The 20,831-nt window shown below is 39.9% G+C and overlaps 2 protein-coding genes across 8 annotated transcripts in view; one reads left to right on the plus strand and one right to left on the minus strand.

The window, feature by feature from the left end:
• The window catches only part of focad (focadhesin), a 43,337-nt gene extending 35,778 nt beyond the window's left edge, over nucleotides 1-7,559 (minus strand). Inside the window, exons 1-5 of the mRNA XM_062065127.1 lie at nucleotides 7,325-7,559; nucleotides 5,417-5,668; nucleotides 5,239-5,313; nucleotides 2,534-2,688; nucleotides 2,338-2,436 (exon numbers count right to left, since the gene is read on the minus strand). Coding sequence (XP_061921111.1) covers nucleotides 2,338-2,436; nucleotides 2,534-2,688; nucleotides 5,239-5,313; nucleotides 5,417-5,470 — 383 coding nt within the window. The 5' untranslated portion in view covers nucleotides 5,471-5,668; nucleotides 7,325-7,559. The remainder of the gene's footprint in view (nucleotides 1-2,337; nucleotides 2,437-2,533; nucleotides 2,689-5,238; nucleotides 5,314-5,416; nucleotides 5,669-7,324) is intronic.
• The window catches only part of mllt3 (MLLT3 super elongation complex subunit), a 56,189-nt gene continuing 41,278 nt past the window's right edge, over nucleotides 5,921-20,831 (plus strand). The window contains exons 1-2 of one of the 7 annotated variants that reach the window (XM_062065130.1): nucleotides 5,921-6,143; nucleotides 8,597-8,777. In XM_062065130.1, the coding sequence (XP_061921114.1) occupies nucleotides 5,940-6,143; nucleotides 8,597-8,777 (385 nt within the window). In that variant the 5' untranslated portion in view covers nucleotides 5,921-5,939. Of the gene's footprint in view, nucleotides 6,144-6,563; nucleotides 6,767-7,669; nucleotides 7,720-7,894; nucleotides 8,062-8,596; nucleotides 8,783-20,831 lie in introns of those variants that run through there. The other 6 variants (XM_062065134.1, XM_062065131.1, XM_062065133.1 and 3 more) reach the window with 6 other exon arrangements.

Raw genomic sequence — 20,831 nt, forward strand, 5'->3', positions numbered from 1 at the left:
CTTTTCTTTTCTTTGTAATAAACGTCTCGCTCTTGTTAGCGTTAGCCATTTTTTTCTATGTGTGCCGCTAAGGAAGTAGGGGGGCAGCGCAAGCTACGGAAGGTCCTGAGGGGCAAAAAATATGTCGGAGCTCGAGGAGAAAAAAATAGATTTTTTTATTTTTCAAATCGTCTGCAACAAAAAACTTGACTATATCGATAAAATCGATGTATCGCTCAGGCCTAATCTCTACTGTTACCCCACTTTTACAATACAGGGCTGGACTTCTCTGTGTGTGTATGCTAGCTTCCCCGTACCCGCCTCCACACACAAAGAAAAAGAGAGTGAATTACTGACAATAGGGTTCACTCCATTTATCAATACAAAAGGTTATGAGTGGATTTTAAATAAACCTTCGGAAAATGTTTAGAATGGGATAAGGAACGAGTGATTATATTTTGGAGGTGATCCGGACAATTTCTATGTTACCTCACGTAGGGCTGGGCGATATATCGATATACTCGATATATCGCGGGTTTGTCTCTGTGCGATATAGAAAATGACTATATCGTGATATTCGAGTATACGTTCTCACACAGTTGCTTTTAGCTGCAAGCATTACACTGCATGCGTTTCCCACTCTTTCTTGTCTCTCCTTCTCACGCTTAAAACAAGCGCACCTTCTTACATACGTCACGTGTGCAACGTCACACGCTCCCGTGGAGCAGACGGGTAGCAACATGGTAACATTAGCTGTGATGCTAACGGTGCGGTGCGGGTGGTAATATGAGCGAGAGAAGGTGCTAATCTGGTAACAAATTAAGGAATAATTAATTCCCAAGAAAAACAGCACGGGGTCCATCGTCTGGCGGAGGTTTGGCTTTAAGCGGGAAGATGTTGAACAATTATGCGACAAAAGCGTTGCTACAAAAAGTAGCAGCACTGCTAATGTAGCATCATTTGAAAAGTCACCCGCTAGAGAATGAGGAGTGCTTGAAAATCTGCATGTCAACATCTCTGTTCGGTGCCACACCAACAAAATGCCAAAGCAACTATTTCCAGATCAACACCGTATGAAAAAAATGATCAACAACAGAAGGAGATAATGTCCGCAGGAACCTACCACATAGCGAAGGACATATACTATTTCATATGCAGCTCATTTTATGTGACACTTATTGAAATATCTTGTGTGACATCATGCACAAAAGTGCACTTTATTTGTTTTAAACTATTGTAGTGGCGTTCTGTACAAAACGTGCACTTTAATGTAGTGTTGTTTTAAAATGTCATCTTAGTGACATCATGCACAAAATTGCACTCAAAGCTTGTTTTAAAATGTCTCTGACAATCTTGCACTTTCTGTTTTGGAAATGACATGAATGTTTGTGCCACTGCTTAATAACTGTTTAATAAATACAGTTTTGGTAAATTGACTTAGTTGTGATTTCCCTCTCTGCATGAAAGTTTAAAATAAGCATATATTAATGAAGTATGAACAAGAATATTTTAATGTAGACACATAGAATCATCATACTGCTGTGATTATATGCATTAAGTGTTCATTCAAGGCTAAGGCAAAATATCGAGATATATATCGTGTATCGTGACATGGCCTAAAAATATTGAGATATTTAATAACAGGCCATGTCGCCCAGCCCTAACCTCACGTTTATTTGATGAGGCCCAACTTCTTCCCCACCTCCACCCATAAAGACAAAGAGTGGATTACTGTCAAGAGGGTTCACTCCATTTATTTTGGCAACATAACTCAAGAAGTTATTGACAGATTTTGATAAAATGAGATAAGGAACAAATGATTACATTTTTTCAGAATTTTTTTCCAAGTATTCTTCATTATTGGGAGCTAGACGGAGGTCTGCACTTTCCGAGGGCTTTACTAGTTGAACATATGAAAGTATCTGCTCCTATTGATTGATTGATATATTTTTATTTCAAATGGACAGTAATTATGATTGATCATCATTATTGACATTCTCCTTCCAATAAGCCTGTCTTTCCCTACCTTGCAACACCCTTTTCAGTGTGCAAGACAACAAGGTTTACATTAGTTAATCTCTTAATTTTTACTGTTTCATATGATACTGTATTTTATATGTCCGTGTGTTAAATGCACTTTGTGAGTGACTTAATTAGAAATAGGTATAATTTTCCAACTTTAAACGCCAACTTGTACATAGGCCGAGAACCTCCTGTAGTCCTTCATCCTGAAATTTCACCTAAAAGTCAAATATCCTTAACTTTTTGTAAATAGTGTATTAAGGCTTTTTTTCTCTTTATGTGTCACCTTTAAAGGCATGGACAAGCACAAATAGGAGTAGAGTGCATATGACTGACCTGATGCTGTAAGGACAGCTGAATTGTGCATCCTTGTCTCTGAGGTCTGCCTGCATCTGTAGCAACCGTGCAAGAACTTGAACTAACCCCTGCACATTTCTGGCATTGGCGTAGAGACACATACAAAACCACGGAAAGAAAATATGAGGGCTCTGTGAAACATGTTCATGTCTCAAGAGGCGTCTGGGTTGTCTACCTCGAAGAGGGCAGTAGGTTGAGGACGCTGTTGAGGACATAATGCAGGTCGGCATGGCCTTGGTCCACCAGCAGCACGACGGCGTCGCAGCAGGCTGAACGCACCAGAGCGTTGTCATTGCAGCACTGCTTCCACAGGGTTTCCAAAGCAGAGCCCTGATGATGATTTAGTATTATTGAAAGGGTTTACTGTGGTGCGCGACTCTTACACCGATCTGTCACTACTGTGCCTAAAGTCAACATACGGTAACTGTTTTTTCCTTTAAAGAGGAACTGCACTTTTTAATTTTATTTTGCCTATCATTCGCAAATCCCTATGTAAGACAAGAACACGTTTTTTCTCACTTTTTTATGCATTCTGACGAGTAAATAACCGCTAACAAAAGTCAGCGAACAATGGGGCTCATGGGAGTCGCTCTATTCTGGCTACAAAGAGCTTCCGTATGAGAGCCAACAAAATGCATTTTTAGACAATACAATTTTCCTGAGCGGCTAGGAAACCCCAAGAGTAACAAGCGGTAGAAAAGGGATTGATGAATGGGCAAAAAAGTACAAATCGTCGATCATAATATTTTATTAGAGCGTATCAAAACACGTATTGGTATGTCAGACTTAGTCTTGTCTTGGTTTAACTCTTATCTTACTGACAGGATGCAGTGCGTCTCACATTACAATGTGACATCAGACTATGTTAAGGTAATGTGCGGAGTTCCCCCGGGGTTCGGTTCTTGGCCCTGCACTCTGCAGTAACTACATGCTGCCGCTATGCGACATCATACGCAAATACGGTGTTAGCTTTCACTGTTATGCTGATGACACCCAATTCTACATGCCCCTAAAGCTGACCAACACGCCGGATTGTAGTCACCTGGAGGTGTGTCTTAATGAAATTAAACAATGGATGTCCGCTAACTTTTTGCAACTCAACGCCAAGAAAACGGAAATGCTGATTATCGGTCCTGCTAGACACCGACATCTATTTAATAATACCACCTTAACATTTGACAACCAAACAATTACACAAGGCGACTCGATAAAAAATCTGGGTATTATCTTTGACCCAATTCTCTCGTTTGAGTCACACATTAAGAGTGTTACTAAAACGCCCTTCTTTTATCTCCGTAATATCGTTAAAATTCGTTCCATTTTGTCCACTAGCGACGCTGAGATCATTATTCATGCGTTCGTTACGTCTCGTCTCGATTACTGTAACGTATTATTTTCGGGTCTCCCTATGTCTAGCATTAAAAGATTACAGTTGGTACAAAATGCGACTGCTAGACTTTTGACAAGAACAAGAAAGTTTGATCATATTACGCCTATACTGGCTCACCTGCACTGGCTTCCTGTGCACTTAAGATGTGACTTTAAGGTCTTACTACTTACGTATAAAATACTACACGGTCTAGCTCCATCCTATCTTGCCGATTGTATTGTACCATATGTCCCGGCAAGAAATCTGCATTCAAAGAACTACGGCTTATTGGTGATTCCCAGAGCCCATAAAAAGTCTGCGGGCTATAGAGCGTTTTCTATTCGGGCTCCAGTACTATGGAATGCCCTCCCGGTAACAGTTAGGGATGCTACCTCAGTAGAAGCATTTAAGTCCCATCTTAAAACTCATTTGTATACTCTAGCCTTTAAATAGACCCCCTTTTTAGACCAGTTGATCTGCCGTTTCTTTTCTTTTCTCTTCTGCCCCCCTCTCGCTTGTGAAGGGGAGGGGACACAGGTCCGGTGGCCATGGATGAAGTGCTGGCTGTCCAGAGTCGGGACCCGAGGTGGATCGCTCGCCTGTGCATCGGTTGGGGACATCTCTGCGCTGCTGACCAGTCTCCGCTCGAGATGGTTTCCTGCTGGCCCCACTATGGACTGGACTCTCACTATTGTGTTAGATCCACTATGGACTGGACTTTCACTAATATGTTAGATCCACTATGGACTGGACTTTCACAACATTATGTCGGACCCACTCGACATCCATTGCTTTCGGTCTCCCCTAGAGGGGGGGGTTACCCACATATGTGGTCCTCTCCAAGGTTTCTCATAGTCATTCACACCGACGTCCCACTGGGGTGAGTTTTCCTTGCCCTTATGTGGGCTCTGTACCGCGGATGTCATTATGGCTTGTGCAGCCCTTTGAGACACTTGTGATTAAGGGCTATATAAATAAACATTGATTGATTGATTGAAATAAAAAAATCATGATTAAAAAATAAATAAATAATAACAAACAAAAAAACACTGGCGGGCCGTAGTTTGGAGACCCCTGATCTAGAATAAACTTTCATGATCTCAGAGGCGAGAAAGCAGCTCACAAGCTGATGATGTCAGGACAGCATCATAAGGCAGTTAACTCTCCCTGATCAATACGCCATTAAATGTACGTCCTTAACGTTAACATTTACAATAACAAACTTGCTAATACTTGGTTAATATTGAGGTCACGAAATGTAAATGAAGTATTGTTGGGTGCTTTTTGGATGGTTATTTATTGGGTTTTATTGTCGGAATAAACGCAATGATGTCATGGCTCCCATTGGTTACATTGTAAGCTGACTTTTGTTTACATCTTCTCACGAGTTATAATGCATTAAAAAAAAAAGACTTGTGTTCTTGTCTTTCATAAGGATTGTGAATTATAGGCAAAATTCCAAAAGAAGGTGCAGTTCCCAGTTAAAAAAATATTGTTATGAAGAAACTCACCTGTTTGGAGGACTGGCTTATTTGTTCATTTGGACCTTTCTCTTTGAGCACAGCAGCAACAAGCCTTCTCACTGCCTACAAAACAAATCAAACTAGTTTGAGAGCTGATGAATTTAGTTCTTAGTAAAATGTTATGGGTTTTTTTATCATGACGGCTATACAGTTATCCACAGCTCACCTGAGCTTGTACGATAGGGCTTGTGAAGTCAAAAGGTGTTTGTAAAGCCTCCATTGTTCCTAAAGCAGCATTAGAAGTGGAACTTAATGTCGCCTTGGTGCTTCCCTCTTATTTAAAACAAAAATATCAGGTGTCGCCCTCTTGACAGGCAACCGATGCAGCCACCTGACGTTTCAAAAAAAGATTCCAAGGATGGCAGCACTTGGAGGTATTCACTGAAGATGATCCCTGTCCTGTGTTCAAGTTTTCAGCCTGCAGCGGTGACATAATTTTCCATTAAATTATTCACAAGTCAACAGAATAGCAGCCTCACAATGCATGTGACTAAAGCCAATTTAAAGTTACCAACAGTGTCATTATTAACTGTTAAAAATGATTTTTGTTATTGTTGCGCTGTATCATACTGACAGCTGTTTTCAATACAGTGCTTATCTTTTTTAACTACGCAAGAGAGACAGATCATATTCATTACCAAATAAACACCAATTGTTTTTAGCAAATCACACATGCGCCAAAGATATTTATGTTTACACCAGCGGCAGCATGCGTAAGCCGATATTATGGTTTAGCATTACTAGAAACACAGGCAACACGAACCCACCCAAAACCCAACCCAACCCCCAACCGTTATCTATTTGATAAGCCAGTGTGCGCTACTGCATGTCCAGCAGCAGCACGCAGGCCACTGGGCCTCCCTTCCAAAGCTGCTAAAGGACGACAAGAACAGGTAAGTCGGTTGCAACCTCTTACATAATAACTGACACAAAAGTTGTAAGTTTCATGACAAAGAACAGCTACGCTACGTCCATGTTATTGTCAAAATGAACATCTATGAAGGTAAGATGTGCTACAAGCTTATTTGTCAATCAAAAACCTGTCCTGAGCGTTTGGATTCACATTTAAAGTCTATAAACGGTCATTAAAACCCTTTAAGAGTTCGCATTCGAGGAGTTTCTGCAGCATATTTTCCACATACGGTAGCTGAACAATATCGGCCGGCCTGGACTGCTAAGGTCTGCATTAGCGATTGAAGAGAGGACAATGCTGCGGCACTTGTTGAGCCAACAGCTTTACAAATGACACCAATGAGGCTTTACTGTGCGTGCACACACACACACACACACGCACGCACGCACGCACGCACACACACACACACACACACACACACACACACACGGGATGTTAAGCTATAATAACCATTTCAGGGGTCAAATTGGAAGCTTAGAATAACAGGCATTTCAGAATCAGCTTTATTGGCCAAGTATGTTTGACACACAAGGAATTTGACTTCTGTCCTCTCTTTTTCAATGCAAGAAACAAAGAAAAACGCAACAACTACGAGAGAGCACGGTACCGTGGTTATGGCATTACTGTACTTACAATATCTAACAATTGTTAACAGTTCCTAGGGTTACATGTTAAATTATTAAAAGATGCAGTTGGAAAAATCCATAACGCTTTTTATTCATTCAGCATCGTTCTCTTCTCTTTTTTTGTTTCAAGATGACGACGGCCATGCAAAAACAGTCTTATAACAACAATATTGGCAACAGTGGCCCACACCCAGCAGCTGTTTTCTCTGGGAGAAAACACATTTTTTTTAGAACAAAATGGTGCCGCCGTTGTTTGTTCTAACATTCAAAAGCCAGAGTGTCGTTTTCAGGTAGTGTGCAATAACGCTAACAAGTTATTTTAGCAATTGGCAAATTTCAACATCGTGTTCTGACAAGCTAACCGCGTAGCTAGCCTAAAATGCTACGATAGCTACACAGCTACAAATACAAACTCAGACATTCCTGGGAATAACTAGTTGAGGCGGGGCATGCAAGACATAAAGTAATATATTAGACCCTTCATTTAATTTAAATAAAAGTTTGCACTCTTTTGACAGTGTACTTATAACTTTACCTTATTTACAAATCATCTTCGAGCATGCATGTACGGAAAGCACCGAGGGTGAAACAAGATAGTAGTTCATACTGGATCGCATTATCTCTCTGCTGAATACAATGACAATGAATCATGTTTTATCCATACCAGTACTGTGCACTCCAATGCACAACAATATATGTTTAATTTATTTGTATAGAGTGTTTGCTTTTGTTTTAGTTTGAGGTTGAGAAACTGTTGCTTTTTGGGTATCGTAATCCACAGGGGGACTTGAAGGCAACATAAACGCTGCTTGTCTCCTGATCTCCCATTGGCTGATCCGTATTCGTTGTTATGCGCATGCGCATCTCTGCTCCACCAAGGGAGAGGACTTGAGAAACAGAGATGACGGAAATGAAGATACCAGAATAAAAGTAATGCACAGCGACGTCAAATACAATAGTATATCAACAGAATATTATATTAACTATTCTATTTTAAATGTATAATTTAATTATTATTGATATAAAGAACGCTATGTGCAAGCAGCCAAGGCCAGATTGTGTGGTTTTAGTTTATTTTGAAGGTTCATAACGGAAGGGTTTGGAAGCTTGATTTGTATTGACCACCGGCGAGTCTTTGAAAGTCTCGACTTGATTTCGGTGGAGAGAGACCATGTCCGCCGTCATACGCAAACGGTACTTACCTCCACTCTCGTTGCCAAGTCATTCTTCATGAAATAGCTGCAACGCGTGGCGTCAGGGATGGCCAACTCGGTGAGTAAACAAAGGGGACACCATGCTGCATACAAGCCAATGTTTGCATGATGTTTCTCCGCTCTTGACACACTGGAGGAGTCGGTGCTCCCCCCCCCCCACTTCGTAAGGATTTAAGCAGCCCGCTGCTGGCTTCAGCGTGTACGTGCTCCATCATCTTGATAAAACGTAAACTCTCCAATATATCAGACGGTACTTTTCCTTTAATGGAAACGAGTATACAGTTCTGTCTTATTGGTGAGATGAGGAATGGTTTTTTTTAAGTTAATTGGTGGCCACTCCATCGGGTACACTTGCATACACTAATGCAGTCCAATGCAAGCGTTGAGCCCAAAAATGAACATAAGAGATATGCATTTTGCAGTTTTATTAGAGGTGCATTGCATCACACTGGGATACTACTGTACTGCAGCACCAAATATTAACATCTCTCAGTACGAAGCAGTATCCCAGTCTATGCGATGGTTGTTTTAATATGTAAAAACTCTAAAACTTTGCAGCTCATTAATGTTGTAATGTAAATCTGTCTCCTCAGGGCGCTGTTCAGGTGAAACTAGAACTCGGCCATCGTGCCCAATTCAGAAAGAAACCCACGGTGGAAGGCTTCACCCACGACTGGATGGTGTTTGTCCGCGGACCGGAGCACAGCAACATTCAGCACTTTGTGGAGAAAGTTGTCTTTCACCTGCACGAAAGTTTCCCAAAACCAAAAAGAGGTCAGGTGTGCTTCTTTTCATTCGTGTCTCACCTTTGACCTCACTGCAAGAAAGTCCATGTGGTGCTTTCAATGCCATCTCCCATCCAAGCTGCAATTGCCTCAACGGATGTTTGTGTTTTTCATCCAGCTGATCATAGTTTAAACTCTCAAATGGGGGTTGACGTCGCTAAGGGAGTGTACTGCATATCCCCGTTGGGCTGCGTTGTTATTTAAATCAGAGGAAGCAGTTAAAGCTGGAAGAAGAAGAATGCAGTTGTAGCACGTGTGAAAACAACATACACATTGTGCTGTTTTATGAGCTGTAATAAAACCACGACAAGGGAGCTGGAGCCTTAAACATTCGGTTATCTAAAGTTCCATGGGTGAAAATGTGCAAGGGATTCACCGTTTTTGTGAATTTGTGACCCCTGCAGTCTGCCTTTTGTCAGTTTAGACTTATTCTCTGAGCCTGAGTGTTTGATTCGCAATGTGCCGGTGTAAATACGCAGCACTCACTTGTGCATGGATTCACTGCACGTTATTTACTCATTTGGACTGACTTGTGGTGGATGCTAAAATACAGGAAGTAATGACTGTGTGCTCTTCAAAAGGTGTAATAAATAGCTTGTTGGGGATGTGATTGAATGTGATTTATGTGCAATATGCAGACCGTATTTCCTGAAGAAATGTAAAGGTGCAATGGAATCTCATTGCAGCAAAAGGCTACATTGAGGTGAATGGCAAGATGTCTTAATAAAGCCGCCACTCCTGTTTCATGATTACCTTGTGTTGCCATGGGAACAGCCAAATGGCAATGCCTCTCCGCCAAATGGAGCCATGTATGACCCCTGTGCGATTTTTGGCAACCCGCTGCTGGAGCATGTTGTTGTTTGAATGCACTTAATGGGGCCTCCTCGGAGGCGTTTGTGTTTTTGATTTTGTCTCGCGTAGAAAGCTTCTGGTTTGTGCCTCTAATGCCACTCGTTCAAAACGACTTCCCAAAAAGAAAGGGCTTACTGTTGGCCACCGTACGCGCACCCCCAGCCCCCCACAGTCTGATGCCATAATGATTGGTCCAACATGTTAGCCCCCTGGCATGAACCCTTTTAACTTCCCTTGTCCCTGTGCTAGTGCTTCATTTGTGTCTTGCTTGTGTGCACAAGTCTAATCTGTGATCTCTTACAGATCTCACACACACATCCTCCACGTTGCCCAAATATTGTATGTCTCAGATGTTCCACGGCAGCCCTCTTTGCTGTAGCTTTGCTTATATGAGCTCTAAGCATACTGTTTTCTGTTGTAGGTGTAAGGAATGTGTGTGCCTGCATTTTTATAGTGAGGCTAGATTAATATACCGTAGTTTCTAACATATCAGTAGACTGATTTATTAATGAGTTATAAAAGCCAGTGTCGTCATTTTCTGCTTGGCAGCATCTCCAGAGCCCAGTAATTAACGGTCGCTAATAAAGACTGTAAACATTTGCTGTTTCTCTCTATCCCGACTTATTCGAATTACATTCTAGGTGTTTTTGTAGTGTATTTTAGAGGCAAGAGTTTGTTTTTACCTGTGCAAAAAACAGGGACTCCCCTTGAAGGAAAACTGCACTTTTTTGGGAATGTTGCCTATTGTTGACAATGGATGTTTTTTTTTTATACATTCTAAATATAAAATAAATGCAATCAAAAGTCTGCTTACAATGGAGTTATGGAAGTGGCTCTATTCTGCCTTTAAAGCCTTGAAAAACACCTCCATGAATGTTTTATATACATGCTGTTAGTATATAAGTAATGTAGTAACAGGCACATTTATAACCTTTTAATATTTACATATTTTGATAATTTTAAGCATACGTGACGCATTAATTTCAAAAACGCATCACGACTTTTGCTTTTTTCTTCGACAACATCACTGATTATTACTCACTGCAGACTTCATGAGAGCCAACAAACAATATGAAACATCACTTACTGTACAATGTCTGCTGTCATTAGGAGGCTGACTGCTAGGATGTCAATATTTTCCTATTTAGATGAAGAATGACGCCTAATTAATACAAAGACAAAGGGGGTGGACTCAAGCGTCTTATAGTGTCGTCCTCGCTATTTCCGCGTCCTAATCGGCTGTCGAAGTTTACCAACTTGTCGGAATACGTCGTCAGCCTTCTTATATCCAGGTGAGAGACATGATTTATGAACTACAATATGCTTCCAGGGAGCAAGGAAGAGAGGAAACACCTCACTAGTTGATCATGTTGAAAATGTACACAGGCTTGTGATCACAGTGCCGCTATAAATAGTTTGTATGCGTTGGCGCTTATAATAACAAAATCACTAATACTTGCTTAATATTCAAATCGCGAAATGTAAATGGAGTATTGTTGGCGCTTTTTGAATGTTTATTTATTGGATTTTCTTCCATAGGTTCTGCTGTAAGCTGACTTTTGATTGCATTTATTTAATATCTAGAATGCATTAAAAAAAGACCCATCCTTCGTCATGTCTTTCATAATGATTGTGAACAATAGGCAAAATTCCCAAAAATGTGCAGTTCCTTTATTCAACTTTTTTATTTTATTTTTTGTTTTAAGTTGAGCATGCGTTTAGTTGTCTGCAAGAATCCCAAAGAGCTGTTTTACAGTTGTCTGGTAATCATACCTCCAGGCAAAAGGTGCAATACAAAAGAGAAGTTACGAACCGAGCGCTGCTGGATGCATGAAAGGATTCCAGAGGGGCGGGCTTGCTGATATTTGGGGCAGCCGCTACCAAAGAACAGGAACTGAGCCGTAAATCCTGGCTCTCCCTGGCTTCAGTCAATGAGAGGAGGTTTATTGAAGCACGCTTTATTTGGCCTGTTTATCAGCATGTTTTTCACTCTTTTCTGCCATAAAATACACAGGTTAGCTTGCTTTTTTTGGCTGCGTAATGGCTAACTCATATTCAAACGAATAGATGCCAAAAAGCAAATGTACAGTATTTGATGAAATCTCTGTTTGATAGTGGAAATGACTAAATTAGCTATTTGCTGTGTAAGCCTAGACCTTATGTGTGTGTAAGGGTATACTCACACCAGGCCAATCGTACCATAGCTCCAAATAAGACTAGTCCACAAAGTCAGGGAAATTTCAGGAATTCATCAGAATAGAATGTGTGATTTAATTAATGTGATTGCCACCGTTGCAAATCCCGGTAATTAACAGTGCAAAAAAACAAATCTGACTCAAAGTAAGACTGAAAATGGTCCACAAACTCAGGAAAATTGCAGTAATACAGCAGACAAATGTGTCATTTTAAATCATGCAAGCTCCTCTTTTGCAAATAATTAATTACAGAGGCAACCATAATCAATCTCAGAACGACTCCAAATAAGACTGAAAATAGTCAACATACTTAGGAAATTGCAGTAATTCATCACACTAGAATGCGTGATTTAATTAATGTAATTGTCCCCCTTGCAAGTAATTGATGACAGCAGCAACGTTGTTCAAAATCAGAAAGACTCCAAAAAAACTGAGAATAGTTCACAAAATCAGGTTGATTACAGTAATACAGCAGACGGTTGTTTTCAATTTAATTAACGTAAGCTCCCCTTGTGCAAGTACTTCACTCCAAATAACAAATGTTCCACAAAGTCACTGAAATTGCAAGAATACATCAGGATAGAAGTCATGCTAACAGGCCGTGGGCCGTATACACTTCTATTGCAGGAAGTGGGATATATTTGTGTAATTGAATTAATATGATTACCCCTCTTGCAATTAATTAATGACAGCAGCAAATTTATTAAACTACAAATTGACTCCAAATAAGACTAAAATAGTGCACAAAGTCAGGGAAATTGCAGTGATTCATCAGAATAGAATACATGATTTAATTATTCTGATTGTCCCCCTTGCAAGTAATTGACAGCAGCAATTTTGTTCAATATCAAAACGACACCAAATAAGACTGACAATAGTCCACAAAGTCAGGAAAATTGCAGTACCGGTAATACAGGATTTTTTTTTTCAATTTAATTAACAAAAGCTTATATATTGCCAATTGACATCGGCAATCTCGTGTAAAATAAATAATTGGAACGACTCCAAACAAGAAATAATCTACAAAGTCACTAAAATTGCAGGAATACAGCAGGATAGAAGTGATGCAAAACAGGCCTTGGCTTGTAAGCACTTCTATTGCAGGAAAATGTTAAATAAATGTATGTATATTATCACCAAATTGACTGCATGTTTCTTGCAAACTGATTCTTGGATGTAAGCAATGCACCTTGTACATGGCGGCACAGCTATATATATATATGTGTGTGTGTGTGTGTGTGTGTGTGTGTGTGTGTGTGTGTGTGTGTGTGTGTGTGTGTGTGTGTGTGTGTGTGTGTGTGTGTGTGTGTGTGTGTGTGTGTGTGTGTGTGTGTGTGTGTGTGTGTGTGTGTGTGTGTGTGTGTGTGTGTGTGTGTGTGTGTTAAAGTACCTGCTTAGTTGTGTTTCATTGTATCGATGAAACCATTTCCAATTGTATTTACAATCCACAAAAGTTGTGAAAATACTGTCTAAACATCACAAAATGCCACAAATTCAGTCAGCCGTTTTGAATATTACGCTCCAAACCTCTTCGTAATTTCCCTAGATTGGCGTCACTGAAATAGCACTTCTGCACTTTGACCATCAGATCAGTCATACTGGAAATATGCAAAAATAAGACAGAGATGTGCGGTCTATCATTCAAAATCCTTATATAAGACATGTATCTAAATGGGAATATATTGACATCCTGTCTTCTTTTAGTATGCATTCTAAGTCGTAAATAAACACATAAATAGTCCGGCAATGGGGTCTGTCTATTCCGACCAAAAAATTCTCTAAATAACCATCCAAAACCCACCATCAATACTCCTATATGCAAATCGTGACCTATATATTAAGCAAATATTAGCGATGTTATTATAAGCGCTAATGCAGAAAAAAAATGTTTTAGCAGCGGATTGATAACACACAGCTCAGTAGGCCTCTGCTGCTTTACTGCTGCTCCTGCATCATCGCGTCTCGTCTCATCAAAATTATTCTAGATTATAAATCATGCCTCTCATCTGAATGATAGGAGGATTTAGCCATACATCCAAAAATTGTTCATCTGTGACATTCAATTCATACCCGGAGATGGAGACATACACACACACACAACCGAAGACAATGTCTGCAAGGAGACGTTTCCCTGTTAACCCTTCGTGTGCATCATGATTAATGCTTCATCCAAACGGGATTTTATGAACATTAGAGGTGGAGGAAATAAATAGATTTTTAGATGCATTGTAATTCAGACATGGATGATTATAAAATCGATTAGTAAATGTCAATTATAAATAATTTACTTATTGTAAATAAAGTAATTCAGACAGTTTTAAAATTTGGCTGTCTGCAGCGAACCACCTCACCGAGAGATCCGAACAGCTCCTTTATTATAGGGCACTTATGTTCCAGTTTTGCACACATTTCCATGAATTTAATAAATGTGATGGGAATTTCTTGTTACAAATGCCCTTTTTAAAAGTTGCAAGTGATAAATGCTTATTTAGTGAAACAAATCAAATTTAAAACTGCATCAATATACACAAATTAAAGATGCATCAATAATCGATTTTTAATCGAATCGTAGCTCCTGAATCGTAATCGAATCGTGAGGTGGCCAAAGATTCCCACCTTTAATGAACATCCTACCAGTGGTCATCGAAGTAAGAGCAAACATTGTACAGTAAGGTGTCTTTTTATTATTTTCGTAGTTTGTATTTAGCAATACTGCTACGTGATGCTTCGTTTTTCACTAAAGCTGGATTTGTTTGAAGAGCCTTTAAAATTTGTAGATCATTCTCCTTATATTCAGAATCAACAATATAAGGTTCTGAATCATAATTTTTTCCCAAAGTTATCAATGTTGGCTCTCACAAAGTCTGCATGATTTGCATTGATGTTGGTGGCGAAAGGAACTGCGGTTCCTACCTCTACGTCACGTGATCACCATCTGGCTGCCTCATTATCTCTCAAAATGGCTCGGGAATCTCTGAGATTGATAATTTTTTTGATCATATGTATTTACTTGCTCACTTTAGAAGACATTTGGTGTCATACATCAGATATACTGTATATGATAATAGCTTCAACGTAGAGGCAACTTGTTTATCCACTCTACTGGTACTTTGATATATTTGTTTTAAAAAAGAACCAAGATTTGTATTGTTTGTTGTCTTTCGTTCAAGTTCAGGGTCCATGAGAGTCAAACAATGTATGGTATATTTATTGACTCTATCTTCTGTAGTGCAGTCAAGTCACTAAAGTGACGTGACACGGTCGGATTCTTATAAAAGTGTTGCATTAGAAGGTATTATTTGTGTGGCCGCTAAACCATGCAGATTTTACAATGAACCAAGAATTTCTTCAAAGATTTACCTAGCGATCAATAGTGTAAAATGAAGTTTGGCCTTTACACTCCCATCCTGCTAAAAACAGTTTCCAGGATTTTTCTGTGAGCAGCCACCTGTGGCGCGTCTTCCGACTGACTTGGCTGACAAAACAAACTTGGATGTTTCTTTTAATCTTGCCAGATTAATCTTGACCCTGTCGGCGTTGTCCCGTCTCGCTGTTAGCTGATTAGCGCTAGGTCATTTGGGTCAGTGGGGTAGTTAAGAAAACATAGTGCCAGGTTGTTTTTAAAAGACTGGGCTCGTTGGACCGTGCCGCGATGCTAATCACCTCCCACCATTGTGAGGGCACCTCGTGTCACGGTTACACTTATACCCCATAAACCGTGAGATTGTTCATTAGTGATTCATCTGATGGCTGTCTAACATTATGGCATATTGTTACGTCCCAGTAGGGCTGCACGATTACGCAAAAATGTGGGTTCTCTGGGTTAATTTTTGTAGCACCATGTTGATCATTAGATTCATTGTCTTGTTCTGCGTTAAACAAACTTCCAATGCTCCTTGTGCCTTTCCTCATTGGAGGTCCCAGAAGGACGGTTGACGGGGGACTTTCTAGATAGAAATGAATAAAGTCAAAATAATCAAATTCTCACTTAACAGTACATACATGCACTACAAATAAATTAATGAAAAGTCTGTTAAATATTGTGATTGTTCCTCCTTTGAGCGAATGAATGATAGCCAACGGGACATATATGTTGATGGCCATTAGCGGGTAAAATCAGAGTAGGAGAGCCCTATAGGACAACATGTCGGCCATCATGCCAATGATAAAGTGTTTGTCTTTGAGTAAAATGGCAGCATTTGTAATGTGTTTAAGAAAAGTAAAAAAAAATCATAATTTAGAAATTAGACTGCATATTAAAGGGAACTGCACTTTTTTGGTATTTTGCCCATCATTCACAATCCTTACGCAAGACAAGCACACTTGTTTTTTCTATTTTTAATTGCACTCTAACAAGTAATACATGCGAGCAAAAGTCCACTCACAATGGAACCTGTGTGTCATAAGCCAGTTTGGCGGCGTATTTGGACCCCAACGCAGAGACTTAGGAAAAAGTCAAATATACAAAAAATTTAATAACAAAGGGAGCTCACGGGTGTGAAAAAACTCAAAGTCCTAATGATTAACAAAAAGCGATGGCAACCTTATGTTGCCGTGAATAACAAAAGACATAAAGGGAGCTAAGCCACAGAATGAAAACTGGTAACAGGTCAAAAGAAAAGGCAAACAAATCTACACAGGCTAAGGAACCATAGCAGGCATGGCAGAGGAACAAACCAGTGACCACGGTCGCAACAGCAGGGCTTATGAAGGCCTGATTGCAATCAGGTGTGGGAAAGTGGCTCCGCCCCCGGAAACACCAAATATGGGCTCTGCAGTAGACTGCATGGTAGGAGCAGGTCTGGTATGGCATGTAGAATATAGAAATATAGAAGCATGACACTACATCCAAAACACATCACTGTTTTATATACACGTAAGTATATAATGTAGTAACAGGCTTATTTATAATAAAATGTAAAATGTACGTACCATATATTGCTAATTTTAAGCATACGGCGATGCATTATTTTCACAAACGTACTCCGTTCGCGTTTTCCTTCAACAACATCATGACTACTCACTGCAGACTTCATGAGAGCCAACACTTACTGTACAATGTTTGCTCTAACTGCGATGCCGACTGTTAAGATGTTGATAGATTTCCATTTAGATGAAGAATGACTTATAATCCTCGCAAGGAAAAAAGGGGAGTGGAATGAAGCGTCTTTTTGGGTCTTTTTCGACGTTTCTGGGTCTAGGTTGGCTGTCAACGTTTACCAACTTCTTATGTCCACATCATTCTACTATCAAGGTGCGATGCATGATTTATAATCTAAAATAAACTTTCACAAGGTCAGAGGCGGGAAAACAGCTCACCAGCTCATGATGTCAATACAGCAGCAAAAGGAACGTTACCTTCGCCCATAAAATATGTTCCTAACGTTACCGCAATATTGCTAATACTTGGTTAATTATCAGGTCAGGAGATGTAAATTGGGTATTGTTGGCGCTTTTTGGATGATTTTTAGTTGGTTTTATGTTCGGAATAGACGCAATGACATCATGGCAGTGTTAATTTTGACAGCAGTATTTCATTTAATTTTAGTAATAGTCTTTTGATGAAAATGTATTTTATTTTTTGTCATCTAAATTAATTTAGTTTTAGTCGACTAATTCCGTCAACATTTTATACTTACTAAAATTACAGTGAATGTTGTCAACTAAAGTATATAGTATAACGCATATTTAAAGTTGTCTTGAAACCACTTTCATTAATGTTTTTGCAGAGAATCTCTACAACTAAATTCACAACAAGACCTGCATTCTGTGAATATATCAATTAGTAAATTTCAGATTTACTGTACTGTGTGTTATTATTATAGCTAGAATTATTTTTGACTACAATGGTCATATAAAGAAAGTTTTATTCTGGATTGTGTATAATTACACTGGCGGTACACAATTGGCGTCCTGGCCACTGTCTCGTTTAAATACAGCAACCAGTGTTATATATATGTTGTCTGTCTTTCTTTGTGTTTTAGCTTGAAAAATGACAATCCTGGTCTTTTAGGTTGTCAAGTTGTGCAATTAACTGAACAGTGTGCCGAGGACAATGATTAAAGTGCAATGTACGGGTATCTTGCTTATTAAATTGGCGGACAAGCTCGACCATGTAGTGGTAGAGTATGCAGTCTTGCTCCTGCCCTCACCTCTTTAACAGTAACAGTAATTCATTACAGTATGTCTAATTTAGAAATATTAGCTTTGACTTACTTACCATATTTTTTGGATTATAAATCGCTCCGAAATATACGTCGCACCGGCCAAACATGCATAATAAAGAAGGAAAAAAACATATATATGTTGCACTCGAGTATAAGTCGCATTTTTGGGGGAAATTTATTTGATAAAATCCAACACCAAGAATAGACATTTGAAAGGCAATTTAAAATAAATAAAGAATAGTGAACAACTGGCTGAATAAGTGTACGTTATATGACGCATAAATAACCAACTGAGAATGTGCCTGGTATGTTAACGTAACATATTATGGTAAGAGTCATTCAAATAACTATAACATATAGAACATGCTATACGTTTACCAAACAATCTGTCACTCCTGATCGCTAAATCCGATGAAATCTTCTTCCTCGTTGTCGCTCCTGGTATGCGTTGTTCTTTGGCAGAGTTTTTATTGACTGGCATGCACACACAGGTAATATAGCAAGTGCATATAAATGATAAATGGGTTATACTTGTATAGCACTTTTCTACCTTCAAGGTACTCAAAGCGCTTTGACAGTAATTCCACATTCACCCATTAACACACACATTCACACACTGATGGCGGGAGCTGCCATGCAAGGCGCTAACCAGCAGCCATCAGGAGCAAGGGTGAAGTGTCTTGCTCAAGGACACAACGGACGTGACTAGGTTGGTAGAAGGTGGGAATCGAACCAGGAACCCTCCGATTGCTGGCACGGCCACTCTACCAACTTCGCCACGCCGTCCCATATACAAAGTGGAATGAAATTAATCAACAGTACAACAGTGCCATCTATTGGAAAAACTACTGCATTACAACACTCCCACTTAGTTTTTCAATGACATCAAGTCCCTTTAAATAATATTACAGAGCCGTGCTCTCCTTCACAATAGTATGTCAAACAACAACAACACAATATTTTTTGTTTTTTACATTGTTTTCACAGGAACTCTTTTAGTTTTTTTTACAATAATTTCACTGAAACTCTTTTTCACATTTTTTTTCTTTTTTGACTTGCTTTGATCAGGCAGCGTTCGGCGTACACCTGTCAAGCACAACTAACCACTTTAGCTAAATAGGGAAAAGTCCAATCTCACCCCTGAGATATTCAAACTTCTGTCTCGGCAGTGGTTTGGTAAAGATATCCGCTTTCATGTCATTTGTTGGACAATATTGCAGTTCTATTTGTCCATTCTGCACACATTCACGTATGTAGTGATAGCGAATGTCTATGTGTTTGGTCCTGGAGTGGTTCACAGGATTCTTCGCTATTGCGATGGCTCCTTGGTTGTCTGTGGACATAGTTTCCACTCCGAGATCACTCAGTAATCTTTTCAGCCAGATTCTTTCTTGAGCGGCTTGACTGAGTGCGATGTACTCCGCTTCTGCTGTTGAAAGTGCAACTGTTGCTTGTTTCTTGCTGAGCCAGCTCACTGCTCCTCCACTCAGTAGAAAAACGTTGCCTGTTGTTGAGCGTCGGTCATCTTGATCTCCAGCCCAGTCAGCATCTAAGAATCCAATCAAAGCTCTAGAGTTTGACTGCTCATACTTGAGAGCAAAGTTCACTGTCCCTTTCAAGTATCAAAGTATCCTCTTCACAGCGGTCAGATGTGCAGCATCTGGATTTGCGTTGAACTTTGACACAGCACTCCCTGCTTGAGCTATGTCTGGTCGTGTGGCCATTGCAGCATACCATTGACTGATAGGTATGCTGGTCCACTTGCTTACTGACACCATCGCTCTTTCTCAATTTGACATTGGCATCAGCAGGAGTTGCCACAAGATTTGCATTATCCATTCCATATTTCTGAAGTATGGTTTCAATGTAATGCTTCTGATGAAGAATTACACAATTCTTCTCTTTATCTTGGATCACAGAGATGCCCAGGATGTAGGACAGCTCTCCCATGTCTTTCATCTTGTGGCGCTCCTTGAGAGCCACTTTGAGCTCGTTCATGCTCTCAGTTGACTCTGTTATCAGAATCAAATCATCAACGTAAACTTCGAGTATCTCAAGCTCTTTTCTTGATCTCACGAACACACAGGGGTCTGATGTGCTCTGCTTGAATCCGATTTCCATCATAAACTCTGTGAAAGCCTTGCTCCAGCAGCGAGGAGACTGCTTCAGTCCATAGATTGATTTTTTTTAGTTTGCATAGCAGGTGTTCTTGCCCTGGTTTGATGTAGCCCTCTGGCTGCTCCATGTAGATTTCTTCTTCCAGGTGCCCATTAAGGAATGCAGTTACAACATCCATCTGGTGTACATGTAAAATTTTTTGAATGGCAAAGTACAATAATGTACGAATAGAGCTGAAACGTACCACAGGTGAAAATGTTTCATCATAGTCAGCACCATACAACTGTGAGTAACCCTTGGCAACGAGCCTGCACTTGTATCTCTCCACTCTTCCACCACTATGATGCTTGACTCTAAACACCCATCTCGATCCTACTGCCTTTCTTTCTCTTGGTAAATTCACCAAGTCCCACGTCTCATTTTCCAGCATATTCCAAGTCAGCCGCCTCCTGCCATTCTTTTGCATTAGGACTCACCAATGCTTCTTTCAGTGTGGTTGGCTCTGTCACACGACACATATTGGCATGATGATCAAGAGTCACTATATCGACAAACTCATCATATCCAAATCTCATTGGAGCATTTCTGATTCTGCCACTTGTTCTGACAGTGCTGTCAACTGTGACTTCATCATGTTGTGTTTCATTCTCATCTGTTTGTATGGTTATCTCGTTCTCTGAACAGAGTACTTTCATTAACAACTCAACTTCC

This window comes from Entelurus aequoreus, linkage group LG12 (genome assembly GCF_033978785.1).
Source record: "Entelurus aequoreus isolate RoL-2023_Sb linkage group LG12, RoL_Eaeq_v1.1, whole genome shotgun sequence".
NCBI lineage: Eukaryota > Metazoa > Chordata > Actinopteri > Syngnathiformes > Syngnathidae > Entelurus > Entelurus aequoreus.